General features: G+C 36.5%; 2 protein-coding genes across 2 annotated transcripts; both read left to right on the top strand.

Moving 5' to 3' along the window:
* The first annotated feature begins 5555 nt into the window (after positions 1–5555).
* LOC102867280 (putative olfactory receptor ENSP00000348552-like) lies at positions 5556–6503 on the top strand. Its single transcript, XM_006886900.1, has one exon. It carries the CDS (start codon positions 5556–5558, stop codon positions 6501–6503), a length of 948 nt encoding a protein of 315 aa, XP_006886962.1.
* A 10027-nt stretch (positions 6504–16530) lies between these two features.
* LOC102877107 (olfactory receptor 13C9-like) lies at positions 16531–17490 on the top strand. Its single transcript, XM_006886982.1, has one exon. The coding sequence runs from the start codon at positions 16531–16533 to the stop codon at positions 17488–17490; it is 960 nt and encodes a 319-aa protein (XP_006887044.1).
* The last annotated feature ends 6400 nt before the right edge of the window (positions 17491–23890 follow it).

Here is a 23890-nt window from a genome sequence, read left to right as displayed (position 1 = left end):
CAAGCTTTTGACATTAGAAATGCTTACGCTGGATATTAAGAATTCAGGGATAGCTTAACATTTTTGTAATGGGCTGTAATATGTTGAATGAGGCTAAAGTAATTCATGAGATCTATGGCGAGTTGAAACTTCTCTTGGTCCTTGGAATCATTCCATGATATTTGTGATGAATTAGATGAAATCAGAAAAGGAGAAGGCAATGATAGTTAAATTCTAGAATGCTGGAGACAAAACTTAGTCATAAGTCCCAGTCAGTATACATTAACTATTCTTTATTGTCATAATTATTTCAGTGGATTGAGAATTGTGATCATAGGTGACATTTATGTGATGGCTATGAGAATTTTAGAAAAGACCTGAAATATTGACTGCAGAAGATCAAAGACTTCTGTTTTCAATATTAGCTACATCTCAATATTAAAAAAAAAACCCAAAAAATCCTCACTATTGGACAAATAGCATCATGATGTATGGAACAGAGAGAGAAGGTGTTGAAGATTTTAGTCTACTTGGATTCCAAAATTAACATCCTTGGTACTAACAAGAAATAAAAAGACATTTTATATTAGGGAAATCTGCTGTCAGGAGCCTTTCGAAAGTGCTAAAGAATAATAGTATCTGTTTAAAGATTAAGATATGCCTAGTGCAACAAGTCATGGTCTCCTTACTTACTTATTATGGATCTGAACATTGGACAATGAATAAGGATGACAGAAGAAGAATAGATGCCTTGAGTTGTGATGTTAGAGAAGGGTACACATGGAGGAGAATCCCATGGGTTGCCAAAAGAACAAACAAGTCTGTCTTCAGAAAGTGCAACCAGCGTGGTACTTGGAGGCAAGAATAATGAAATGTTTGTCTCACATATTTTGAGAATGTTGTTAAAGAGGGACTAGTGCTTGGGAAAAGGCTTCATGCTTAGACAGGTGGAGTGTCAGTGAAAGAGAAGAAGACCCTCAATAAGATGGACTGACACACTGATTATTACATCAATGGGCCCAAGCATATCGTGGATGATGAGGATGGCACAGAATAGGACAAGGATCAGACCTGTTCATAGGGTTGTTTGTTATTAGGTGTCGTCAAATCGTAGATGACTCATAGAGACCCTATGAACAAAAGGCCTGAGCACTGTTGATACACAGAGTTTGTGGAAGCAAGCCATTTTGGAAGTGGATGCCACTCCTGCTTCCAGGCTTGTTTGTTTTAGTTGGGAAGCTCCAGCCAACACTCTCCACCATGGATACCCATTACCATGTTTGGCACATCAGTGTAACAGTGTTCAGCATCACAGCAACCACGAGTTACCTCTGTACAGCAACACACAGACCAGTGCTATACTACCTAGAAGAATGTTTGACAAGAAAATTATATCTATTAGGGCTGTTGTGCATAGGGTCACTATGAGTTGGAAATGACTCGACGGCACATAACAACAACAACAACAACAACAACCTTGAAACTCTGTTTTAATTGTCCCATTGCCACAGTGCTTTTCAAAGCCAGTTCTGATTAATCTCCTTTGTCAGTGTGTCCTTTGCCATTCCCTATCACTCCTCCTTGAGAAAGACTTCACCCTGATTCATAAGGAAAAGGGGACAGCATATTATCTTAGCCACTGGACCCATTGGCAGCATCAGGATGGATGACGAAGAGATTGAGAGTGTTCACAGCTTCAGTTTGCTCGGCTCCACAGTCAACACTCTTGGCACCAGCAGTCAGGAAATCAAAAAGTGTATCATGATGGGAAAGTCTGCTGTTAGGGACCTCTCCAAGGTACTCAGGAGCAACAGTGTCTCTCTGGAGACTAAGGTGCGCCTGATATAGGCCATGGTATTTGCAATCCTTTGTTACGCATCAGAGAGTTGGACAATGACTAGGGAGGACAGAAGGAGAGTGGATGCTTTTGAGCTGTGGTGCTGGAGAAGGGTACTGAATGTACCATGGACTGCCAGGAAAACAAACAGATTGATCTTGGAGAGGATTAAACCAAGCTACTCCTTGGAGGCAAGGATTCTGGGGCTTCGTCTGACATACTTTGGACATGTTGCCAGGAGGGACGGGTCCTTGGAGAGGGACATTATGCTTGGGAGGGTGGAGCGAGCAGGAGGGGAAGACCCTCTATGAGATGGATTGATTCGGTGACTGGGGTAATCGGGATGGGTGTGTCAGAGGCGGTGCGGTTGGCGCAGGATAGAGCAGGGTTTAGGGCTGTTGTGCATAGGGTCACTATGAGTCGGAAACGACTCGACGGCACCTAACAACAACAACAACAACAACAACATCTCTATATATCTCTATCTCTCTATCTCTATCTCATCTATATCATCTCTATCTCTATCATCTCTATCTATATCATCTATATATCTGTATCTCTATCTATATGTGTCTATCTCTCTTTTCATTTTCCACTTGTTCCAAAGTGAAATAGTATTTCATATAATACATGTAAAAGATTTTAATTCTTCAATTGTTGACATTTTTATATATATGTTTAAACAGTCTTTCAAGTGTTGAAAATGCTAGAGACACCTCGTGTCAAAATCAGAATGTCTTTTTCTATTTATCATTGTATTTTGACTTTTTAATTCATGAAATTGTTGATGTGCTTTGCTTCCATGCCAATGTGGGCATAACTCAGAGATAGGGTTAAATAAGATTAAATATTAAGCATGTTATTGTATAGAGGATATAATCACATTTCCTGGTTATTTATTTAGAGAGGCCAATGAGACCAGAATTAAATTGTGGGCTCTGAGGTTCCAAAATTTAGAGGAGAAAATAAAAATGATTATAAATAATGTGTAATTTTTACTCTACTGCTATTGATTTGATTTGCCTATTGGATTTTCAACACAGTAAATCTTTGTGAAAGCAAATTGCCTCATAATTCTCCCTGGGAGTGCTGGTAGATTTGAACTGCCAACTTTATGTTTGGCTGCCCAATACTTAATTGATCACACAATCAGGGCTTCTATTTAACTGATGCCACAGACCTAAATTTGTCCTTCCCAGAGGATATAAAGCGAGATGTATTATTGTTGTTTTACAACTTACAGCTCAATTAATGTTGTATTAGGAACTTTGTTTTAATTGCTTCTGAGGGACTTTATCCCAAAGTACTAGAAATTTTCCAAACTCTACCCTGTCTGCATCATGAACTTTAAATTGCTTTTGGGATTAGAAGCATCCTCAAAGCAGTAAAGACTTTACGTTGCTTTGGTGCTCTATTGACTGGTCTTTTAAGGCACCTAGAAGGAGCTCCAGCTGCCACGTTTACCAGAACTTGTTCCTGTTTGGTCACTGGTGAATTGGTTTTATAAGAGCAATAACAGTTACTTTATATTAATAAGAATGCAGAAAGGATAGTCCTTTCTGTTAAAGTGTGGAAATGGAATTGATGAGATAGCAATCTGGAAATAAGACTTCTATTTCCAGGATTTTAATATATAAATATTTCATATTCTATGAAAATCAGCTATGAGTCAGTTCTCACTCTCTGTACGTAACTACAACAGCAGTAACAACAGCAGAAGTAACAACAGCAACAACAACATATTCCAGGTAAATATGACACAAATAATGATCACCCCTGCTAATGTCATGCTTTGCATGAGCTATGCCCGTAATCATGGTTCTTTCTGAATATGTCAAGAAAGGGAAAACAGCAAAGCAGAGAAGAAGTTGATTTTGTATAAGAAGAAACAAATTTTTTCACACCTGAAGGTAAAAAAGTGGACTTTCTGTAATAGAAATTTCTCAATTCATAAATCTCTTATTGACTGTAGATTGAGACATGTGCACGAGACCTTTCTTGGAGTCACTTGTAATTCAATTTCTGTGTTAAGAAGACAGGTAGGTACAGACACTTATCAATTTGTACTGAAAAACCCCAAAACCCAACACTTTTTTCTTTGCTTTTTCTTTTACAAACATTACTAGTATCTACAGTAGATATTCTTGACATCACATATATGTACGTATTTTTTTTCTCAAATTCAAAATATCAATTTTTTCCTAAAAACACATCTCTTAAAAGAATCAATCAATCAATCAATTAATTGTTACTAAATTCAGTTAAATAATACCTTGTTTTGGTTACAGAAAAGTAGTGATTTTTTTAAAAAAAATTTCACTCATTCATTGTTGCACTTTTCTCCCTGCCAACCCCTCCCCTGCAGTTTGTTCTTCTCTTTGAAAAGTAAAAGAAAAATTCTTTCATTGTTATGCAATCCCTCTCCCCCAAGTCCACTCCACTATGCAGTCTTCATTCTGGACCCCTGTCATGACAACAATACCTAATTATATACCCCTTCTAAACAGTTCTGTCCGTCGTCTATTTCAATGCAGTAAACATTATTTATCCCCTTTTTCTCAGTCTCCCCTCAACCCTGATATCAATCTCATTTTACAACAGTGGCACTGAAAAGCAGTGACTTTTATGGATAGCATATTTGTTAGGAAAAAAATTAGGTTGCAGATAAATATTAGTTAAAATGGTCTCATATCTCACCACTGGGCCAATTGGAAGCATCAGTATGGATGGTGAAGAGATTGAGATAGTTAACAGTTTTAGTTTACTTGGCTCCACAGCCAACACTCTTGGTAACAGCAGCCAGGAAATCAAGAGACGAATTGCATTGGGAAAGTCAGCTGTGAGGGACCTCTCAAGAGTACTGAAGAGCAACGACGTCATGCTGGAGACTAAGGTGCGCCTGATTGGGGCTATAGTCTTCGCAATTATGTGCTATGCGTAAGAGAGTTGGACAGTGAATAGGGATGATAGAAAGAAAATTGATGCCCTTGAGCTGTGGTGCTGGAGACGAGTGTTGAATATACCATGGACTACTAGGAGAACAAACAGGTTTGTCCTAGAGAAGGTGAAGCTGGAATGCTCCTTGGAGTCAAGGATTCTGAAGCTTCATCTGACATACTTTGGGCATGTTGAAAAGAGGGACTGGTCCTTGGAGAGGGACATCATGCTTGGCAGAGTGGATGGGCGGCGCAGGAGAGGAAGACCTTTGACGAGATGGATCAATTCTGTGACCGGAGTGATGGGAATGAGTGTGTTTGAGATGGCTAGGTTGGTACAGAATAGAACAGAGTTTAGAGCTCTTGTACATAGGGTCGCTAGGAGTCGCAAGCAACTTGATGGCACATAACAACAACAATAACAAATCTGCTGATCCGTATCATCTTACACATTTTTCCTGAGTTGATAAAATTATTATAGTGACACAGAATTATGTATCTAACTATAATGTCAAACTTAATTCAAGTTAGATACATAATTCTAACCCAGCTGCTTGTGTTCTGAATCTGGTATTGAAAAAGAATATGTGTTTTACAACTAACACCTCCTTTGAAAGGAAAAGTCTAACTGATTTCTACTTAAAGACTCTGAATTTATTCTTATGCTATATGTGTATTCAATTATAGGTCCTCATTACTCATAAAGGCACATGCTTTAGGATGCAAGCAGCTTTTATAGAAGCAATTATAAAAGGACTGTGTATTCCAGCCTCTGCAGATTGTTGGTGAAAGAAAACAGTAACATGGGAAAGGTCAATCAATCTTCTGTGATGGAATTTCTTCTGCTGGGGCTTTCTGGCTACCCAGAGCTTGAGGCCATCTACTTCGTGCTTGTCCTGTGTATGTACTTGGTGATCCTGCTGGGAAATGGGGTCATTATCATTGTGAGTATCTTCGACACCCACCTGCACACTCCCATGTACTTTTTCCTCAGTAACTTATCATTCTTGGACATTTGCTACACCAGTTCTTCTATCCCACTCTTTCTCAGCAGCTTTGTAAATTCAAAGAAAACAATTTCCTTCTCTGGGTGTGGAGTTCAGATGTTCCTCTCCTTTGCTATGGGAGCCACAGAGTGTGTGCTTCTAAGCATGATGGCATTTGACCGCTATGCGGCCATCTGTAATCCTCTGAGATATCCTGTCATCATGAGCAAGGCTACGTATGTGCCCATGGCTGCTGGGTCCTGGATTGCCGGGGGTGTCAACTCTATGCTGCAAACCTCTCTTGCCATGCGGCTTCCCTTCTGTGGGGATAATGTCATTAATCATTTTACTTGTGAAATCCTAGCTGTCTTAAAATTAGCCTGTGCTGACATCTCCATAAACGTTATTAGCATGATGGTTGCAAATATGATTTTCCTTGTTGTCCCTGTACTTTTCATTTTTATTTCCTATGTTTTCATTCTCTCCACCATCTTGAAGATTCCTTCTGCGGAGGGAAGGCGCAAAGCCTTCTCCACCTGTTCAGCCCACCTGACGGTGGTGATTATATTCTATGGGACAATCCTCTTCATGTATGCAAAGCCCAAAGCTAAAGATTCCTCTGGGACAGACAAAGAACAAGTCACAGATAAAATCATCTCTCTTTTCTATGGAGTGGTGACTCCCATGCTCAATCCTCTCATTTACAGTTTGAGAAACAAGGATGTGAAGGCAGCTGTGAAGAATGTGTTGTGTCAGAAATGCTGAATCGGAGGCAATGCAAATCTACATCTCTTGTTCTTTTTTTTTTTAAAAAAAAACCCAACACCCCAAAACCAAAACCAAAACAAACCAAAAACCCACAGCAGATCTTTTCACTACGTAGGTCTGATAGTAAAGGACTTCTAATTTTTATTTTCAGTACAAAGGCTAATTCTCCTCTGCTGTTGTTGTTATGTACCATGGAGTCAGACCCAACAAGTAAATGATCCTCTGGCAGGTTTTCAGAGGCAGTAAATTGCACTGGAGCAGATTGTCCACCCTTCTCCTGCAGAGCAGCTAGTGCATTTAAACTGTGCTGATGACATTTTTAATTTAGGAAGTTTTCTTTTTTGTTTCTTGTCATTAACTGAGAGAGAGAAATGAAGAATCTGTCATGAATCGATTAAGGCAAAGAGGAGTAGGAATCCATGAGTAAAAGAATTCTCTCTCTCTGATACAGAGGGAGCTCTTGTGGCCTCATGGTAAAAAACTGTGTTGTTATCACAAAGGCACACGACTTGAACCCACCAGCTGCTCTGTGGGAGAAAGATAAAGAATCTCCTCCCGTGCGATTAAGCTGCTTCTGAAAACCTGCTGGAGGGTCAGGTATGAGTCGGTTCTGGCTTGACAGCACACAACAGCATGGAATGAAGAGCTTGATATTCTTATATAAAAATAAATACCATTTTGTACCTTATATAAAATAAATACCGTTTTTACTAACTTCTTGTGGTATCCTTTAGGCATATCAGTTTCCCAATTTTTAGCGTCCGTAGGGAAACCAAATAGAGAGTGACTTGTTAAAGGTTAGAATGCTACACGTATATGAAATGGTTCACAGTGGAGCTGCCTTTGATCATATTGATGGGACTGAGGAGGACATTAGAGCATTGACTACCTGTATTTTTCTATGGAAGAGTAAGAGAAGAGTGAAGCTCTATTTTTCCTCCTTGGGACTGACTTTCTTTCCTTTGACTACCAACTGCTGAATACGCTTCTGTGTAGACATGTCTGAGGCATCGTGAGGCTCCATGCAGAAAAACCAACTGATGGGAAAATTGGTCTGTCTTGAATTTCAGTAGATTAACAATGAAATCAGTGAATGAAACCTATTGTTACTATTATGTGACTAAAAATATAACTAATGAATACTTTGGTTGTGGAATTCTTTTGGGCTTAAAGGAAAACAAATTTGCTATTTATACTGGAAAATGAACTTCCACTTAATCAGCCAGGTTTTTTTCCATGGAATCAATTAGTATTTATTGAATTTAGTGAAAAATTTTTCACTGGTCATATGCTAACCGCTAGCTGATCTATAAAAGCAAAGTAAAACTAACAACAGATATTAAAATATATGACAAAATATAGCTTATTTTATGAAATGTAGCTGGCACATATATTAGGAAAACAAACTTTAAAATACCTTTACTTATAAGTGTTTTTCTCTCTACAATATTGCGTTTATAATATGTTGGACTTTTTCTGCTGAATAAAGTGATGGGTGATCTTTGGAATGATTTAATAGGCTAGGATGATCTTCATGTGAAAAAGATTATAATATCTCTAAGGTGAAATAACAGAGACACATGAGAGAGAGTGTAGAGAGTCATTGCATACCAGAAATTTCTAAAATAGGAAGAGGAAATGTTTGAACAGACATTGGAAAACTGAAATAAAACGAAAGGAAGAAACAATTAAAGAAAACTTTTGGGAAGCTTTATGAAGATGTTATGTGGCTTCTCTCAGTGTCTTTTAGAAAAAAAATGTCAGTAGAGATAGACAACATCCTTGAAAACTCTTGATAGTGATTGATCTAATTCCTTTTGCAGTATCCTGATGATAAGACCAACCATAGATAAAAGTAGCCAAATGAAGACTCAAGTCAGTAGCAAATATCATACAGCATATTACGAGCTGTTATAGGAGAACGTGGAAGTTCTGGAGTTCGGGCAGCTCAGTATTAAGAACTTGCTCTGTCAATCCAAAGACAAACCATTTGAATTCACCAGCTACGCTTCGGGAGAGATATGAGCAATATCCTCTCCTGTGACTCACTATCTCTGAAAATCCACTTAAGCAATGAGTTGGCTCGATTGAATGAAGCAATGTTGCTGTTATTGTTATGTGTCAGTAGTCGCTTATGACTCATAGTGACCCTATGTACAACAGCTCTGAATCCTGCTCTATCTTGAGCCAATTTTATTGTCTCTGACACATGTGCCCAGTCACTGAGTCGATTCATCTCATTCAGGGTCTTTCTTGCTCTGTCCCTCCACCCTCCCAAGCACACGTGATGTTGCTCTCCAAGGACTTGTCCCCCCTGGTAACATGCCCAAAGCATGTCAGATGGAACTTAAAAATCTTTGCCTCCAAAGAGCTGGCCGGTTTCATCTTTTCCAGGACAGATCCGCTTGCTCTCTTAGCAGTCCATTTGGTACTCTTCTCTAGCACCACAACTCAAAAACATCAATTCTTCTTCTGTCATCTTGTCATTGTCCAGCTCACTGATGCATAGCAAGTAATTGCAAAGACCATGACCTAAATCAGGCATACCTTAGTCTCCAGACTGACAGCACTGCTCTTCAACGGTTCTGAGAACTCCCTGACAGCAGCATTCTCCAAAGCAATTCTTTTGATTTCTTTACTGCTGGTGCCAAGAGTGTTGATTGTAGAGCTGTTGTTGTTATTGTTAGGGAGCTGAACAAGCTGAAAGTGTTAACAATATCAGTATCTTTTCCACCTATCATGTTGTTATTTTTAGGGAGCCGAGCTAGCTGCACTTGTTGACAAAATCAATCTCTACTCCATCTATCATGGTGCTGGCAATTGGTGCAGTGGTGAGAATCTTTGTTTTCTTAATGTATAATGTTTTATTTGGAGAAAAGTATTTTCTTACAGGAAAAGTTTTTAAAATCACCTCTTTGTGAAATAGAGTGTACTTAAGAATTATAAGAAAGAGACTGATATGATTTGTTGTTGTTTTTGGAAAAATCACAGCAACACTGGGGATACTAACAAGATAAACCTTTTGCTGACAAGTTGCAGGATTATTTCACATTCCTTGATCAGCCCACAGAATGTAACAGGTTTTCCTTTTTGCAATTAGAGTAATTATCATCTACTCCATATTTTGGAGTCTCTGTCTACTTTCGGAGAGGTTGTAGAACAGTTAATTTCTCAAATAACTTTCCTGACTCTTTGGTTTACTATTTATACTCCAATTAAATGAGAAAATAGAGTAAAAATTAGTAAAATAAAGTGAATGAGATGTTACTCAGGTTCAGGTTGTAAACATTAGTCCTGACCTTCATATCTGCTCTTGAATTTCCTGTAGTAGTATTTTTAAAATTCTAGATTATTTGAGCACTTAGGTATGAAGATAAAGTGCCTCACGACTCTACGGAGCACTTTTGGTTGCACCATCTCCAAGACACATCTGTCTGTTTTGTTTGCAGTACATGGGATATTCAGTATTCTTTCTCAACACCATAGCTCAAAGGCATACATCCTTCTGTTTCCTTATTCATTGCCTAGCTCTCAGACACATAGCAAGTTATTGAAAAGACTAGGGCCTGAATCAGGTGCACTTTAATCTTGAAACCAACATCATTACTGCTTAGTACTTGGAAGAGATCCTTAATAGGAGACTTCTAGTATCATGGGTGTTGATCATGGATCCAAGTAAGACAAAATCTTTGACAACTGCAATCTTTCCTCCAACTATCCTGATGTTGTCTATTGGCCCACTGGTGAGGATTTTTGTCATCTTGATATTAAGATGTAACTCAATGTCACATTCTTCTTCATAATGTCCACATTCTCAAATAATTTTCTCAACGTACAGATTGAAAAGATATGGAGAAGTGATACAACCCTGACATACACCTTAATTTTAAATCATTTAATATTCTCTTGCTCTGTTCAGACAACAATTTCTTGGTCTAGGTCTAGGTTTTATATAAGCAAAATTAAGTGTTCTGTGTTCCCATTCTTCTCACTGTTAAATCATAATTTGTTATGATCCATTAATAAATCCATTAATAATTTGAATGTGGACTGTACAAAGAGTAAATATAGGAAACTAGGAGGTTGTAAAAAAAATGGAACACATAAAGATTGACATTCTAGGCATTAGTGAGCTGAAGTGGACTGGCATGGGTTACTTTTGAATTAATCAGCTGATCTACTAAGCTGGGAATAAAAATAAGGTAAGAATGGTGTTGCATTCATAGTTAAAAAGACCATTTCACAATCTATCCTGAAATACATGGCTGTGAATAGTAGGATGCTATTCATACACACAAAAGAGATCTGTTAATACAACTACTATTCAAACATACCAACAATTTAAGCTAAAGATGAGGAAATTGAGAGGTTCTAGCAATTTTTTTAATCATACTAGTTTATTTACAAAATCCAAATACATAGTTTTCCAGAACAGATTCTTCCAATTTCCTTCACTTTCCCACCCATTAACCTTTAAGTCCAAAGTTGACAAAACATGTAATCAGGATGTATTAATAATAATTGGTTATTAGAATGCAAAAGTTGAAGACAAGAAGAAGGAATAATAGTTGGAAATTACATACTTGGTGACTGAAATTAAGCTGGAGATGGAATGATTAAATTATAACTTTCAATGTAGATTGAAGGGATATAATATTCATTTTTATCATAAGTGCCATACAGAAAACAATAAGAACTATGTTCATAGCAACCTTATGAACAACAGGTTGCAACCTTGCCTTGTCTTGTGCCATCCTCACAATATCCTCCAGGCTAAAATGTCTTGTTGCAGTTACCTTGTCAGATTCCCTTATTAAAAGTCTTCCTGTCTTTTACTTGCCCTCTACTTTCCCAAGCATTATGCATTTTCCAGGTATTGATACTTCCTGATAATATGCCCAAAATATATGAAATGAAATTTTGCCATCCTCATCTCTTAACAGTCTCCCATCGTTGCACTTCCTCTTAGACAAATTTGTTTCTTTATGTGGCAGCCCATGAAATTTCCAATATCCTTGCTCAAAACCACAATTCAAAGACATGAATTCTGCATTTATCCTTATTCACTGTCCAACTATTACATGATTATGAAGTAATTGAAAACTCTATGACCTTGATCAGACATACGTTAGAAAAACCTTTAAAATTACTTACTAGTACTTTTATGAGAACTTTGTTAGTAAACTTGCTTATGTAATTATTTTTCTTAAATGTCACAGTATGGAGTTGCATGGAATTACACATATGCCTGTGGTTTTTAATAGGAAAAATAAATAACTTGATATAGTGTAGGTTTTTAAAAAAAAATTATTTGATTTTTTACTTTAAAACAGTTTAATATGATAAATTTATGGATAATGGTTATGGTTGAACAACATGAAAACATTTTTAATATTTTTTATCAAATCATATACTTGAGAAATCAGTTATGAAAATTTTTCCATGTGGTATTCAATTGTAAATGAGTATTTACATGTAAACGAATATTCTCCCATTTAACAGCCCAGTATTCTCTGGGTAAATGTCACTTGCATATTTGAGGACTACTGAAGTATTTCCTAGGTTTCTATTATATAAATTCATTCTTTATGATTTTATTATGAATTTAAGAATTCACTCATATTTACCAGGCACAATGTAAATATCAGGTTTCAGATCTAATGCAATAATTTCTAGATCATCTAGACAATAAAACTCTTATCTTCATTCATTAATTTAACAAATATAAATTAAATTAATGAACATGTAAACCAAATCTTTATAGAAACACCTAGAATTTTAACATTAGCTAGTTTTGAGTTCTTTTTACAGTATCATCAATGATAATGTTGTTGGATGAAGAAAGGTCAGGAGAAAACCATTAGAATATATTTTGACTTAATGATTCATGCTCCTAAGACTGCTGCTTGGTTATTTGAAATCAAGTCTAACATAATTAAGTCTTTAGGGCATTATTTTTGAAGTTTCCAAAAGTTTCACACATCTTCCCAGGAAGCAATTTAAAGTTATGACTTAGAAATTTGCAGAAGTACCTGAGAGGAAGAAATATTTAAATTGCCTCTCTGAGCCTGGGGAAGACTTTTTAGAGAATCCCTTGGGCCTTGACAATTGGACAGTTTTGGTTTGGTTTTTTCCCCCACTAAGGCTTCAAGGACAAATGAAATCTGCCATATTCTCTCACCTACCTGATCACTATTCATTCTCCTGTTATTTCTGGACTGTTGTATTGTGCTGCTGAGTTGGAATCAACCCTTAGCTGACCCTCCAGCAGGTTTCCAGAGGTAGTCTATTTGCATAGGAGGAGATTGCCTAGCTTTTTGCTGTAGAGTAACTAGTGGATTTGAACCGCATGCCTTCAGTTTTGCAGTGCAGCTCCTTACCACTAGGCCACCTCTCAACTAGCAGAACTAAAATATACTTCCTTTTAAGTCATATTTGGCTAGGCATAGAGAAAATTTTAAGGCAAATTATAGAACCTTTGATATGAATGTTATCAACAATATATCTGTAATATCACGGCTCAGTATAGATAATATCTTCTCCAGAAAATCATCAATATAGTGGGAAAAACTGCAGAGAACCTACAAAGAGAATATCGAGGTGGGAGGGAAGATCACTTGCAATCTAAGAGGTATGGAAGCTTTACATTTACAGGTCATTTCTGTACACGTACCAAGGGTGAGTCAGTTTTAAAAACTGAATTGAAATAAATTTAGAATTAGAGAGAGAGTATTTTCATAGGAGAGAATCCACAAAAGATAAATAAAAAAATTAAAATAGTAACTCAGACAAAATAAATGTTAAAGAAGAAATTAAAAAAATGTGTTAAGATCAAAGCAATTTGAACTTATAAACATGTTTAAATGTTCACTGTTACTTGAAATATAAATGCATTTGATCAGAGTATAATTTCTTACTTCATTGCAAGTTCTTTACATTGCTAGTACAATATAAATGCTTATATGTCAACCCAATGTCATTTCTTCTTGGTCCAGTTAGATTGCTGCATCATAGTGAAATATATCCTCTTGACCTAAGTTTAGAAACAGGGGTCCATTATCAAAGTTTTATTCTGAAATTATAACATCAAATCAGTTCTGTTTGCTTAAGTTTAGGGTATAATAGCTATGGATTTATAACAATGGATAGGCAATTTTTGAGACATGTTTCCTGTCCTTGAGTCTCTTATTAGAGGTTATTGTTTGGGAAATCCTCTTATGGATTTTTAAATATATCTTTGGGTCTATGGAAACAGGAGAGAGGCCTAATGTGACAATTGTTAACTATGCTAACTAAATCTTTTATTTCCTGACTGCTTGCTGGTGCAAGAGTGTTGATTGTGAAGCCAAGCAAGCTGTATTTGTTAACAACCTCAATTTCTTCTCCATCTATCATGGTGCTGCCTGTTGGCCCAGTGGTGAGAATCTTTGTCTTCTTGATGTTGAGTTTCAATTAATATTGAAGACTACAGTCCTTGACCTTCTGCAGCAAGCGCTTCATGTCCTCCTCAGTTTCAGCAAGCAAGGTTGTGTCATCTGCACAACGCAGGTTGTTGATGCCATAGAAGAGGGGTCCTAAATTTGTTAATGTTTGTTTCCTCGCCTCTAATGGTCTATATAGTATTATATTTTTCTTTTATCTTTAATTGTTTTTTGTATATGGTGTGAGATGTGGGTCTTGTTTCAATTGTTTCAAATAGATATCTGGTCTGGCTAGTAACTTTATTACAGTGTCTGTTTTTTCACCATTTACTAGATTTCACCTATGAGTTAAAGATGAGCAGTACCATGGGGTAGGGACCTACTAGAAACTGACCCTCTGGCAAGTTTTCAGAGACAGTAATTGCACAAGAGGAGATTTCTCATCCCCATGCCTTTGAATTGGTAACATAACCTACTATTGCATCACCAGAGAGCTCTACTTTTCACAGGTAGATGGTATTTTTTCTAGATCCTCAATTCTATTCCTTTGGTTGTGTATTTGTCTAAGATGAGGTTTTAAAAACTATACTTATATTGATTTTTATTAAATAATCTATATACATGTGTTTCACTCATGTACCTTGTGTTTTAGATAATCATTTACATGCATTGTGTTTCATATATTAATCTTGATAAGTGTCTTTCTCATCACATCTCCGTTAAGCTTTGCCTATTCCTTCACCCTGCCCCATCCATTCACTGATCTTTGCTGTCCTTAGTAATTTTTTATCCTTCTTCCACTTTTCCTGCTTCTGCTTCTCCCTTTGAACAGTTATACACGTCCCATTGCTGTTTGCTAATTTAAATAGTCGTATTTTCTTTTCCCAGGTTGATACTTCCTTGTACTGTTTCTTTACAATGTCTATTCATTATACATTCTATTTCTGCTCTCCAGATTCCCACCCACCACCCTGTTACAGTTCTGTTTTTACAGTAACTGTTTTATGCAGTATTTGTCCTCGTATTTCTATAGCCACACAATAGTTGTGCGTTGTCAAGTCACAACTGACAAATAACTAATCCGACAGCGGATTTTCAGTCAGTTAATCTCATGGGGGGAGATGGCCCAGCCTCCTCCCTTGGAGCTGCTGGTGGATTCGAACTTTGTGGCTTCCTTATTGCAGCACAGCTTCTTACCTCTAGGCCACCAGAGCTCCTTCACAAGGTAGGAGTACCTAACAATAAAGATGAATAAATAATGGATTTAAGTAAAAACTTCAAAGGCCTTCAATGCTAAGAGAAAGAAGCCAGAATCAATGGCTGCATATTGTATAATATCTAAAAAGAATTTAAAGGATATTTTGGAAAACAGAAAACTATAAGGAGGGATAAAAAATGCATCATATGTTGAAGCATCATATATTCTGATTATGATGATGGTTAAACAAATCTATCTATATATATATATATATTTAAAAAGCATACAATTTCATATTGAAAGGAGAATTTCAATTTTTATGTAGTAGTTTAGCATGGTGGAAGGAGGAGTGGCATCCACTTCCATAATAGCTTGCCTCCAGAAACCCTATGAACCTGGGGAGCGGATGAGACACACCCAAGCGTCGAAGACTCTCCTTCATAGGGTCGCCATGAGTTGCCTGCGACTCAACGGCACTTAACAACAACAACAAGAACAGTTTAGCATGACAAAATAAAATTGGGAATTATTTTCTTGCTTCAATAAAAGGTATTTGTGCAATGAAAAACAGATTTCAGATTATTGAGCTTAACATGGTTCTGGATGGCTTTTGGACAATCAGGAACAAAATAATTACTGGCTGTACTCACTTGCATATTGCAATTTTTAGTTTATTACTACCCTATCCATTAATTTACAGTTGAGTCAGCATGACGTGGGAGCCAGGTTTCCTTTTTAAAGGTAATGTGGCAAATTACCGCGTCATTTTGAGGTGTTTCTGTAATGTTAAGAACAAGATAAGTTTGTATAATAGGAGGTGAGCCATGTTTAAGCCAAAGTTTTTCTGTGTATTAGTTAACAACTTAAGACTCATATTCTGTTAGCTCAGTTTCCTTTCTTTTAAAATAATAATATTGTGTGTGTTTGCAGAGTTACCTAAAAAAAGACAACCTGGCCCCCACATTGGGTAAACTCAATAATAGTCCAGAAGGTAGTGAGAAACCAAGAGAAATTTTAAATATGCAAGCAAGCAAATATGCAAGTGTTTGAGAAAGAGAAATAGAAATGACAATAAAAGGAAGGGGAAAACTTGCTAATTTCCTGCCTCCAAATAAGTGACCAATGTAATAATTTTCCTTCATTCCTTTCTTCTTCTTAATAATTTCTTTACTCTCTTTTCATTTCTTCCTTTGTTCTCTACCTTTCCCCTTTCTTTATTCTCTCCCTCTCCCTCTCCCTCTCCCTCTCTTGCTCCCATGCACCCTCTCCTCCCTCCCCCTCACTCCCTCTCTCTCTCCTTCCCCCCACTAGGCTAAGAATTTTATATTCGTGAATTGGTATAAATAGATTTGTTTAAAATGTCTTTTGCATTCCTTTCCTGTGTAGGTAAAAAAGAAAATATAAAATGAAGTGGGAGAACCAAACCATTCTGGTGGAATTCTTTCTGAAAGGTCTTTCCGGGTACCCACGTCTTGAGCTACTCTTCTTTGTGCTCATCTTAATAATGTATGTGTTCATCCTTCTGGGCAATGGCACTCTTATTCTAATCAGCATCTTGGACTCTCACCTTCACACCCCCATGTACTTCTTCCTTGGGAACCTCTCCTTCCTGGACATCTGCTACACTACCACCTCCATCCCCTCTACTCTGGTGAGTTTCCTCTCAGAAAGAAAGACCATTTCCTTCTCTGGCTGTGCAGTGCAGATGTTCCTTGGTCTGGCGATGGGGACAACAGAGTGTGTGCTCTTGGGCATGATGGCCTTTGACCGCTATGTGGCCATCTGCAACCCTCTGAGATATCCCATCATTATGAGCAAGAATTCCTATGTGCCCATGGCAAGTGGGTCCTGGTTTATAGGGATTATGAACTCTGCCGTCCAAACTGGGTTTGTGGTACAATTACCTTTCTGCAGGAATAATGTCATCAATCATTTCTCCTGTGAAATCCTGGCTGTCATGAAATTGGCCTGTGCTGACATCTCAGGGAATGAATTCATCATGGTGGTGGCTACAACTTTGTTCATACTGATGCCACTGGTCTTGATTGTAATCTCTTATTCATTAATCATTTCCAGTATCCTCAAGTTCAGATCCTCTGAGGGTAGAAGCAAAGCTTTCTCTACTTGTTCAGCCCATCTGACAGTGGTGATTATATTCTATGGGACTATTCTCTTCATGTACATGAAACCCAAATCTAAAGAGACACTTAATTCAAATGACTTGGATGCAACAGACAAGCTTATATCCATGTTCTATGGGGTGGTAGCTCCTATGATGAATCCATTAATATACAGCCTTAGAAATAAGGATGTAAAGGAAGCAGTGAAACATCTACTGAACAGAATTTCATTAACAAGTAAGTAGCAAAGGAATTATAAACACATGTAACATTATTGAAGCATGAGAAGTATATGGGGCGTTTTTTAAACAAAAATGTTTTAATTTATTATTTATACCATCATTCTTTTTTATTTTTAAATTTTAAGCTGGTTTACTCACAAAGTTTTTATATATTGTTTTTCACACCTGATCTTTCACCTTTCCTTTACCCATCCCTGCCTCAAATTGTGCATGTTAGGCTTTTGAATATTTTCCTTTTTTTGTACTCATGTATTATTTGGACATTTTTCATAGTGAGAAACAGAATTTCAGGGTAAGAAATGATTAACAAACACAGGACAGTAGTTTGAGAACAAAGAAGCCCATTTCTCACTCTGCTAGTAGTAGATGGTCACTTTCCAACATTCTTAATAATATCTTTCATATTCTATAATTTTAGCTGTATTGAGAGTTGAAAATTATGTGACTTTATAGTTTATCTTCTTTACATATAATTTTATCAGCAGCATTATGTTAAAATTTACAAAATAAATATTTTATTATAAAAAAAACGCTAGAAAATCCTTATAATCTGTACCTATGATCTGTATTAACCTGTTTGTCACAATTTCACATTTATCTCTAAAGCCTCTTAAATCATTAAACTCTAATGTCTTGTTTAATATTTTAATCACTTTCCTATAAAACTCGAGTGACGATCAGTATTTCAGACCACTGAGAGGGTGGGTAAGCAAGGTTTAATGGTGAGGGTTTATTTAACCAACCAAGGTTTCCCCGTTTTGCCTGCTTTATTTCCACTTCTATGTCAGTTCTAACATGGAAATAAAATACAAAATTAAAAAAGAATTGGAAATAAAGTTTAACATTCAAATAATTACACAGAAAATCTTGGACTAGTAGGAAATTTATTTCAATACCTCTCTGGAAGGAAGCTCTGGTGGCCTAGTGGCAAGAAACTGTACTGCAATCCTGAAGGCACGCAGTTTGAGGCCACCAGGCACTTCAAGGGAGAAGGATGGGCAATCTCCTCCCCTGTGATTAACTGTCTCTGAAAACCCTCTGGAGGGTCAGCTATGGGTCAGCTCCAACTCTATGGTAAACAATAACAACAACAATAACATCAACAACCACTTTTTTAGAAGGTAATTTTTGGTGTCCTGAAGGAATTCTAATACTTTTTTCTTTTCTTATGTGTGTGTACCATCAAATCAGACCTGACTAGAAAGAGAGGAGATGGCCCCTCCTCCAGCAGAGCATCTGGTGGATTTGAACTGTGTACGTCGGGGGTTGCAGTGCAGCTTCTTGCCACTAGGCCACCAGAGCTCCCTAACACTCTTTTCTTAAAATAACCAAGGTCTTTACCTTTAATGAGTTAAAGATAAGAGATCCAAGTCCTTTATCTTTGTCTGGGTCCCCGTCTTTTCTCTGCTTCTGCTTTCTTTGTTACCTTGGTGATCTGAGGGTGATTTGGACAGAGGACTGAAAACTGTTGAATAGGACATGACATTAATTTCACTTTTTTTTTCTTTTCAGCTCTTTATCAGAACAGTTCTAATTTATAGTTTGTCATAATAGTAGATTCAACACAAGAGGAATAAGGATAGAACCACATAGTATAAAATCTACTTGTTTGATTGTATTTTATATTGATTCATGAGTGAATTCACTGACACACAAACATTTTACACAGGTGTGATCCCAAAATTTTATTGTTAAAAGTGTCTTTCCTGCTTATTGATTAACTATTTTAATTTTTTAAAATTTTATTTTATTATTTTTGTGTGTGTGTACCATCAAATCAGAGCTGATTGGTACAGGAGGAGATTATACCTCCTTCTCCAGCAGAGAATCTGGTGGATTCAAACCATGCTCTTCTGGGATTGCAGTGCAGCTTCTTGCCACTAGGCCACCAGAGCTCTCTTGATTAACTACTTTGTGCTGAAGTATTTATCATATTAAGGAGATAAGATTAGAGTGGGATACAAGCCCCCACCTTATAAGAGGCTTATATAATATAAATTCATGGGAGCTCCAAGCTAGCTGTCTTTTTAGGGTGCCCACTGTCCTGGGACACTTGGACACAGCATTGGGCTGCACCCCTCACCAGTCTCTGCAGCACCAACCTGTATCACCTACAGTTATGAGTTATTCCCTTGTTTGGTCTAAGTCTCTAGAAGACCTTCAGTGAACCATTGAACCCAAGGGACATAGGATTGGGGAACTGAATGAAGGCGGGACTGTTGATACCCAAAATCATGGACTTAAACAGCAAATCAAACATTTAGGACTCTACTGATTCCATTTGTAGCTCTTGTAACTGGTCTGCTACTAATCTTAGCAGAATTAATTATGAATAGAATAGAAAATTATGAGTTAACTGTTTATAGAGTCTTTAGGTATATTTATTTCCTCATTTAACCTTTCTCAATTTTTTGTTATTTTTGTAATGTGTCATTGAGTAGACTATGACTCATAGAGATCCTATGATAATTGCTCTGACCTTTACCCTATACTGAGCCAATTTCACAGTTGACACACCTGACTCCATTTCCACAGTCACTGTGTCAATCCACCTCATTTAAGGTTTTTCTCAATTTAGTTGATTTTAAATTTTAGTGTCAGGAATATTCAACAGTTCCAAACTATACTTAATTCTATCTAGCTCTGCCATAGTTATTCACAAATTAAATTTTGTGGTAAAAAGATTTGAACTTTGATGATCATCTGATCTTCATAATGTTGAAAACAAATTTGTTTTATTATCCTATTATTTCTCACATACTTGTCCATGGGTGTTTTGTTCTTCTAAATATTCCAAGAAAGTATAAAATGTCTGACCTCAGGGGAAAAGCAAGACAGAAGGATTAATGGAAAGAGAATTACAGGATGCAAGTGAGAATAGCAGTTACGTTGTGGAAATGACTACTAATGCTATAAAGCAAAAGGTGTAGGAATGTCTGACTGGAAAACAGAATTGCTTTGTCAACTACCACTTAAGCCACAATAAATTTGACATGTTTACATTAATTTTCTATCACAAATTTACACATTTTATAAAAGACTAAGCATAAGATACGTTATCTCGGAAGATTATTAGAGTTCAACCAGTTTTGTGAGGGGGGAAACTCAGAACACTACAAGATGGGAAAATCTCTATTCCTACTTTACCCCACCTAGAATAAAACATGGGCACATGAGGAATATACATTTAAAATCACGAGAATGGAAAAATTTTATGAAACAAAGTGTAATTGGAGACAAACACAATGAATTGAACTGTTTCCTCTCTCAAAAATGTGACCTTGTTGAAATACTAATCCTTGTCACTACGAATGTGACTTTATTTGGAAAATAATTCTGTCTTTCAAGATATTGTCAATTAAGTTAATGAAGTTATACTGTAGTATTATTGTTGTTATTATGGGCCGTCAAGTTGAGTACAATATATAGCGACCCGATGTCAGAGCTGAACCATGTCCTATCCTACCCTGTGTCAGCCTCACATACTGTGGCAAATGAATCCTTTTCCATTCTGAATTAAAGTTTAAAAAGTAGAGAACAAACACGGAGTCCCACAAGGGGAGACACTGGAGAGATCCATATACCAGTGCAGAAAACATTAGAAAATCTGGAGATTAGGAAAGCTCTTTCCCTTAAAGAAGCTTGTAATTTTTTACTCTGAGCCTCCAGATCTAAGATAGCTCTAACATCTACCTATCTACTTACCTACCTATATATCTAAGATATCTCTATCTGAGATCTAGCTCCAGATATACAAGTCAATGCCATTCTATTTAATTCAAATCACAAACAAGTTGAAACTGTAATTAAAACCCAGGAGACTGTGACAATACAGAAATGATATTTATTTTTAGAAATTGATGAAATTTTTTTACCCTTTCTTAGTATATTTTATCTACTCCCTAAATAACATGCCTCCAGAAACTCTGTGAACTTGGATAAATGTCGATAGTTGTAGAGGAGCTTCAGGCCTTTTGTTCATGGGGTCGCTACGAGTTGTGCTTGACTCGAAGGCAATCAGCAACAGCAACTATCACTACAAAGTCTAAATGAGATTATGTTTAACTTTTTATGGTTCACAAAGACTTCTAAAATCTCATAGGATAAAATTATGCCCACTTTTTGGACCCTGTGCCGATTAACATATATTATCTCAAAATCCTGTGAGGCAGTTAATAAGGTATCACTATTTTATAGCTGAGGTTGCTAAAACATACAGATTACCAGGGTTGAGAAACACACATGCATTCGCTGGTTTGCCTGAGCTATTTTCTTTCTTTTTATTATATAACATGTTGCTCCTGTAAGTTTGTTATCACGATCACATCTAACACTATTGCTTTTGAACAGTGTAAAATTATGTAAAATTATGAAATACAATGAAAGACAAATGTTTTCAATTGTTCAGCCCCTTCTGAGAGACAAACGAAAACAGGTCCTTAGAAAACTGTCTTCAAACTCCCGATGTGCTTTGTTATGTACTCATAATATTAGTGATTACAATTGGTAAAAATGAAATAAAATCTTAAATTCAACTAATTACTTACAGGAAATCTGATGAGTGAATGAGTGGATGGAAATGAAAGTTGCACTGATCTCTCAGAATATATTCTATTAGAAAAGAGTAAAGTAGAAAGATATTCCTTGTTTCAGTGACCACTTACTTTACAAAAAGATGTACATTTAGTGTGCTTATTTTGCACTTGAAATTATGTAATGAATGTTATAGCCAAATTTCTACCTAAAATTGTATTTTTAATTCTTTTTGTAAGAATTGCTTCCTTAGTAGGGTTGTGATCCTTAAGTACTATTGAGTTGACTTAAGCTCACTGTAACCCTATTCTGAATCATCCACATGATCTTTGTCATGATCAAGTTCATTATGGTAGTCACTGTATCAGTCAGTCTCATTGAGGGTCTTCCTCTCTCTTGCTGGCCCTCTATTTCCCTAGCATTTCATCTTCATACAGTGATTTTCCCCTGCTGACAACATGACCAAAGCGAAACAAAGTGTCACCGTCCTTGCTGATAGGGAGCACCTAGGTTGTACTTTCTGCAAAACAAACATATTTGTTTTTTGGCAGTCCATGCTATATTCAGTATACTTTATCAATGCCACTCTCAAAGGCAATGATTTTTCTTTGGTTTATCTTATCCATTATTCAACTTTTGGCTGTATACAAAACAACTGAAAATCAGGAACACCTTAGTCTGAATATTCTTGTTCTTCAGCACTTGAAAGCGATACTTCCAACAAGTATAGTTAGATATCATGAAATGAAGTTCCGTGAATTGGCATCTTCAGAGGATTTTTAGCATTATTTAGTTCTGGACTGATTGATTGATTGATTGTTGGATTAATTAATTAATTCATTCATTCAAAAAATATCTATAGAATATTTACTGAATACTGAGCCCTGTGCTAGCTATGAAGTATACAGACACGATTCAGGGTATTTTATGGAGAGAAAGACATGTAACTTGGAGCCAAGTTGAAGAAATAAAATATAGACATGACATTTTGCAAACGATGTTTGTTTCTATGTTATAACACTTGCATAAGTTTTTTTAGTCCCCCCCTCCCCAGAGAACTGTTTATTCAAGTGAGTAAAAGAAGTGATTGATGCTGGACAGAATTATTCATGAAATGCATAAGGAAGAATTTTCTTTCAAAAAGCTTGTAAGCTTTAATTCTTTGTTTAAAAAGGAGAATTTGGGAAAGCCAGCTTAGTTCTGCTGCTGTAACTGCTCCCAGCATCAATGCCCTTTTGTTTTGTACTTCCTCTTGCACTTCCTTAGCTTCTCTTTGTAAATCTGGGGTGATGCTTTGGATTGGCAAGTAATTCCTAGGAGGCATGGGACTTTGAAATGGAATATGAGTGTACTTATTTTTGAGCACATGATAGATCCTTTGGGAAATCACAGATACAAAACCATCACTCTTGCTATCTCATCAGTCTTGGACTTCTTTGTATTTTTACCTGGCCTATACTTGTTATTTTATTCTTTAATATTTTAAAATAATATCATAGAACAGATTCAACCATATTACAACTTTGTCTGATATCTAACTTTTACCAGTATTGTTATTTTTATTTTCACTATTTGATTACTTGATATCTCCACAAAATGTTCTTCATTTTGGATGATAGTTTATACACAGCTACATGTGTATATTATGTATACATAAATTACATATATATTTAAAAATTATTTATTTATCTCTATTTCCTAAGTAATAAGATTAATTGTAAACCATTCAAGTACTAAATATATAAAAACCAGAAATCCAGAAATTTATTTATGCTTATTCTTTCATAGGGGAGCTCTAGTATTTCAGTGGAAAAAGAGTTATGCTACTGACCCAAAGTCTGGTGGTTCAAATCTACCAATTACTCCTCAT

Source organism: Elephantulus edwardii, unplaced genomic scaffold (assembly GCF_000299155.1).
Source record: "Elephantulus edwardii isolate Elephantulus edwardi_28Jun2011 unplaced genomic scaffold, EleEdw1.0 scaffold00052, whole genome shotgun sequence".
NCBI classification, from domain to species: domain Eukaryota; kingdom Metazoa; phylum Chordata; class Mammalia; order Macroscelidea; family Macroscelididae; genus Elephantulus; species Elephantulus edwardii.
This window is presented reverse-complemented; position numbering and strand designations above follow the sequence as displayed.

Bases quoted from the DNA above. Each gene is read 5' to 3' on its own strand.
- LOC102867280 (XM_006886900.1), top strand. From the start codon at position 5,556: ATGGGAAAGGTCAATCAATCTTCTGTGATGGAATTTCTTCTGCTGGGG.
- LOC102877107 (XM_006886982.1), top strand. From the start codon at position 16,531: ATGAAGTGGGAGAACCAAACCATTCTGGTGGAATTCTTTCTGAAAGGT.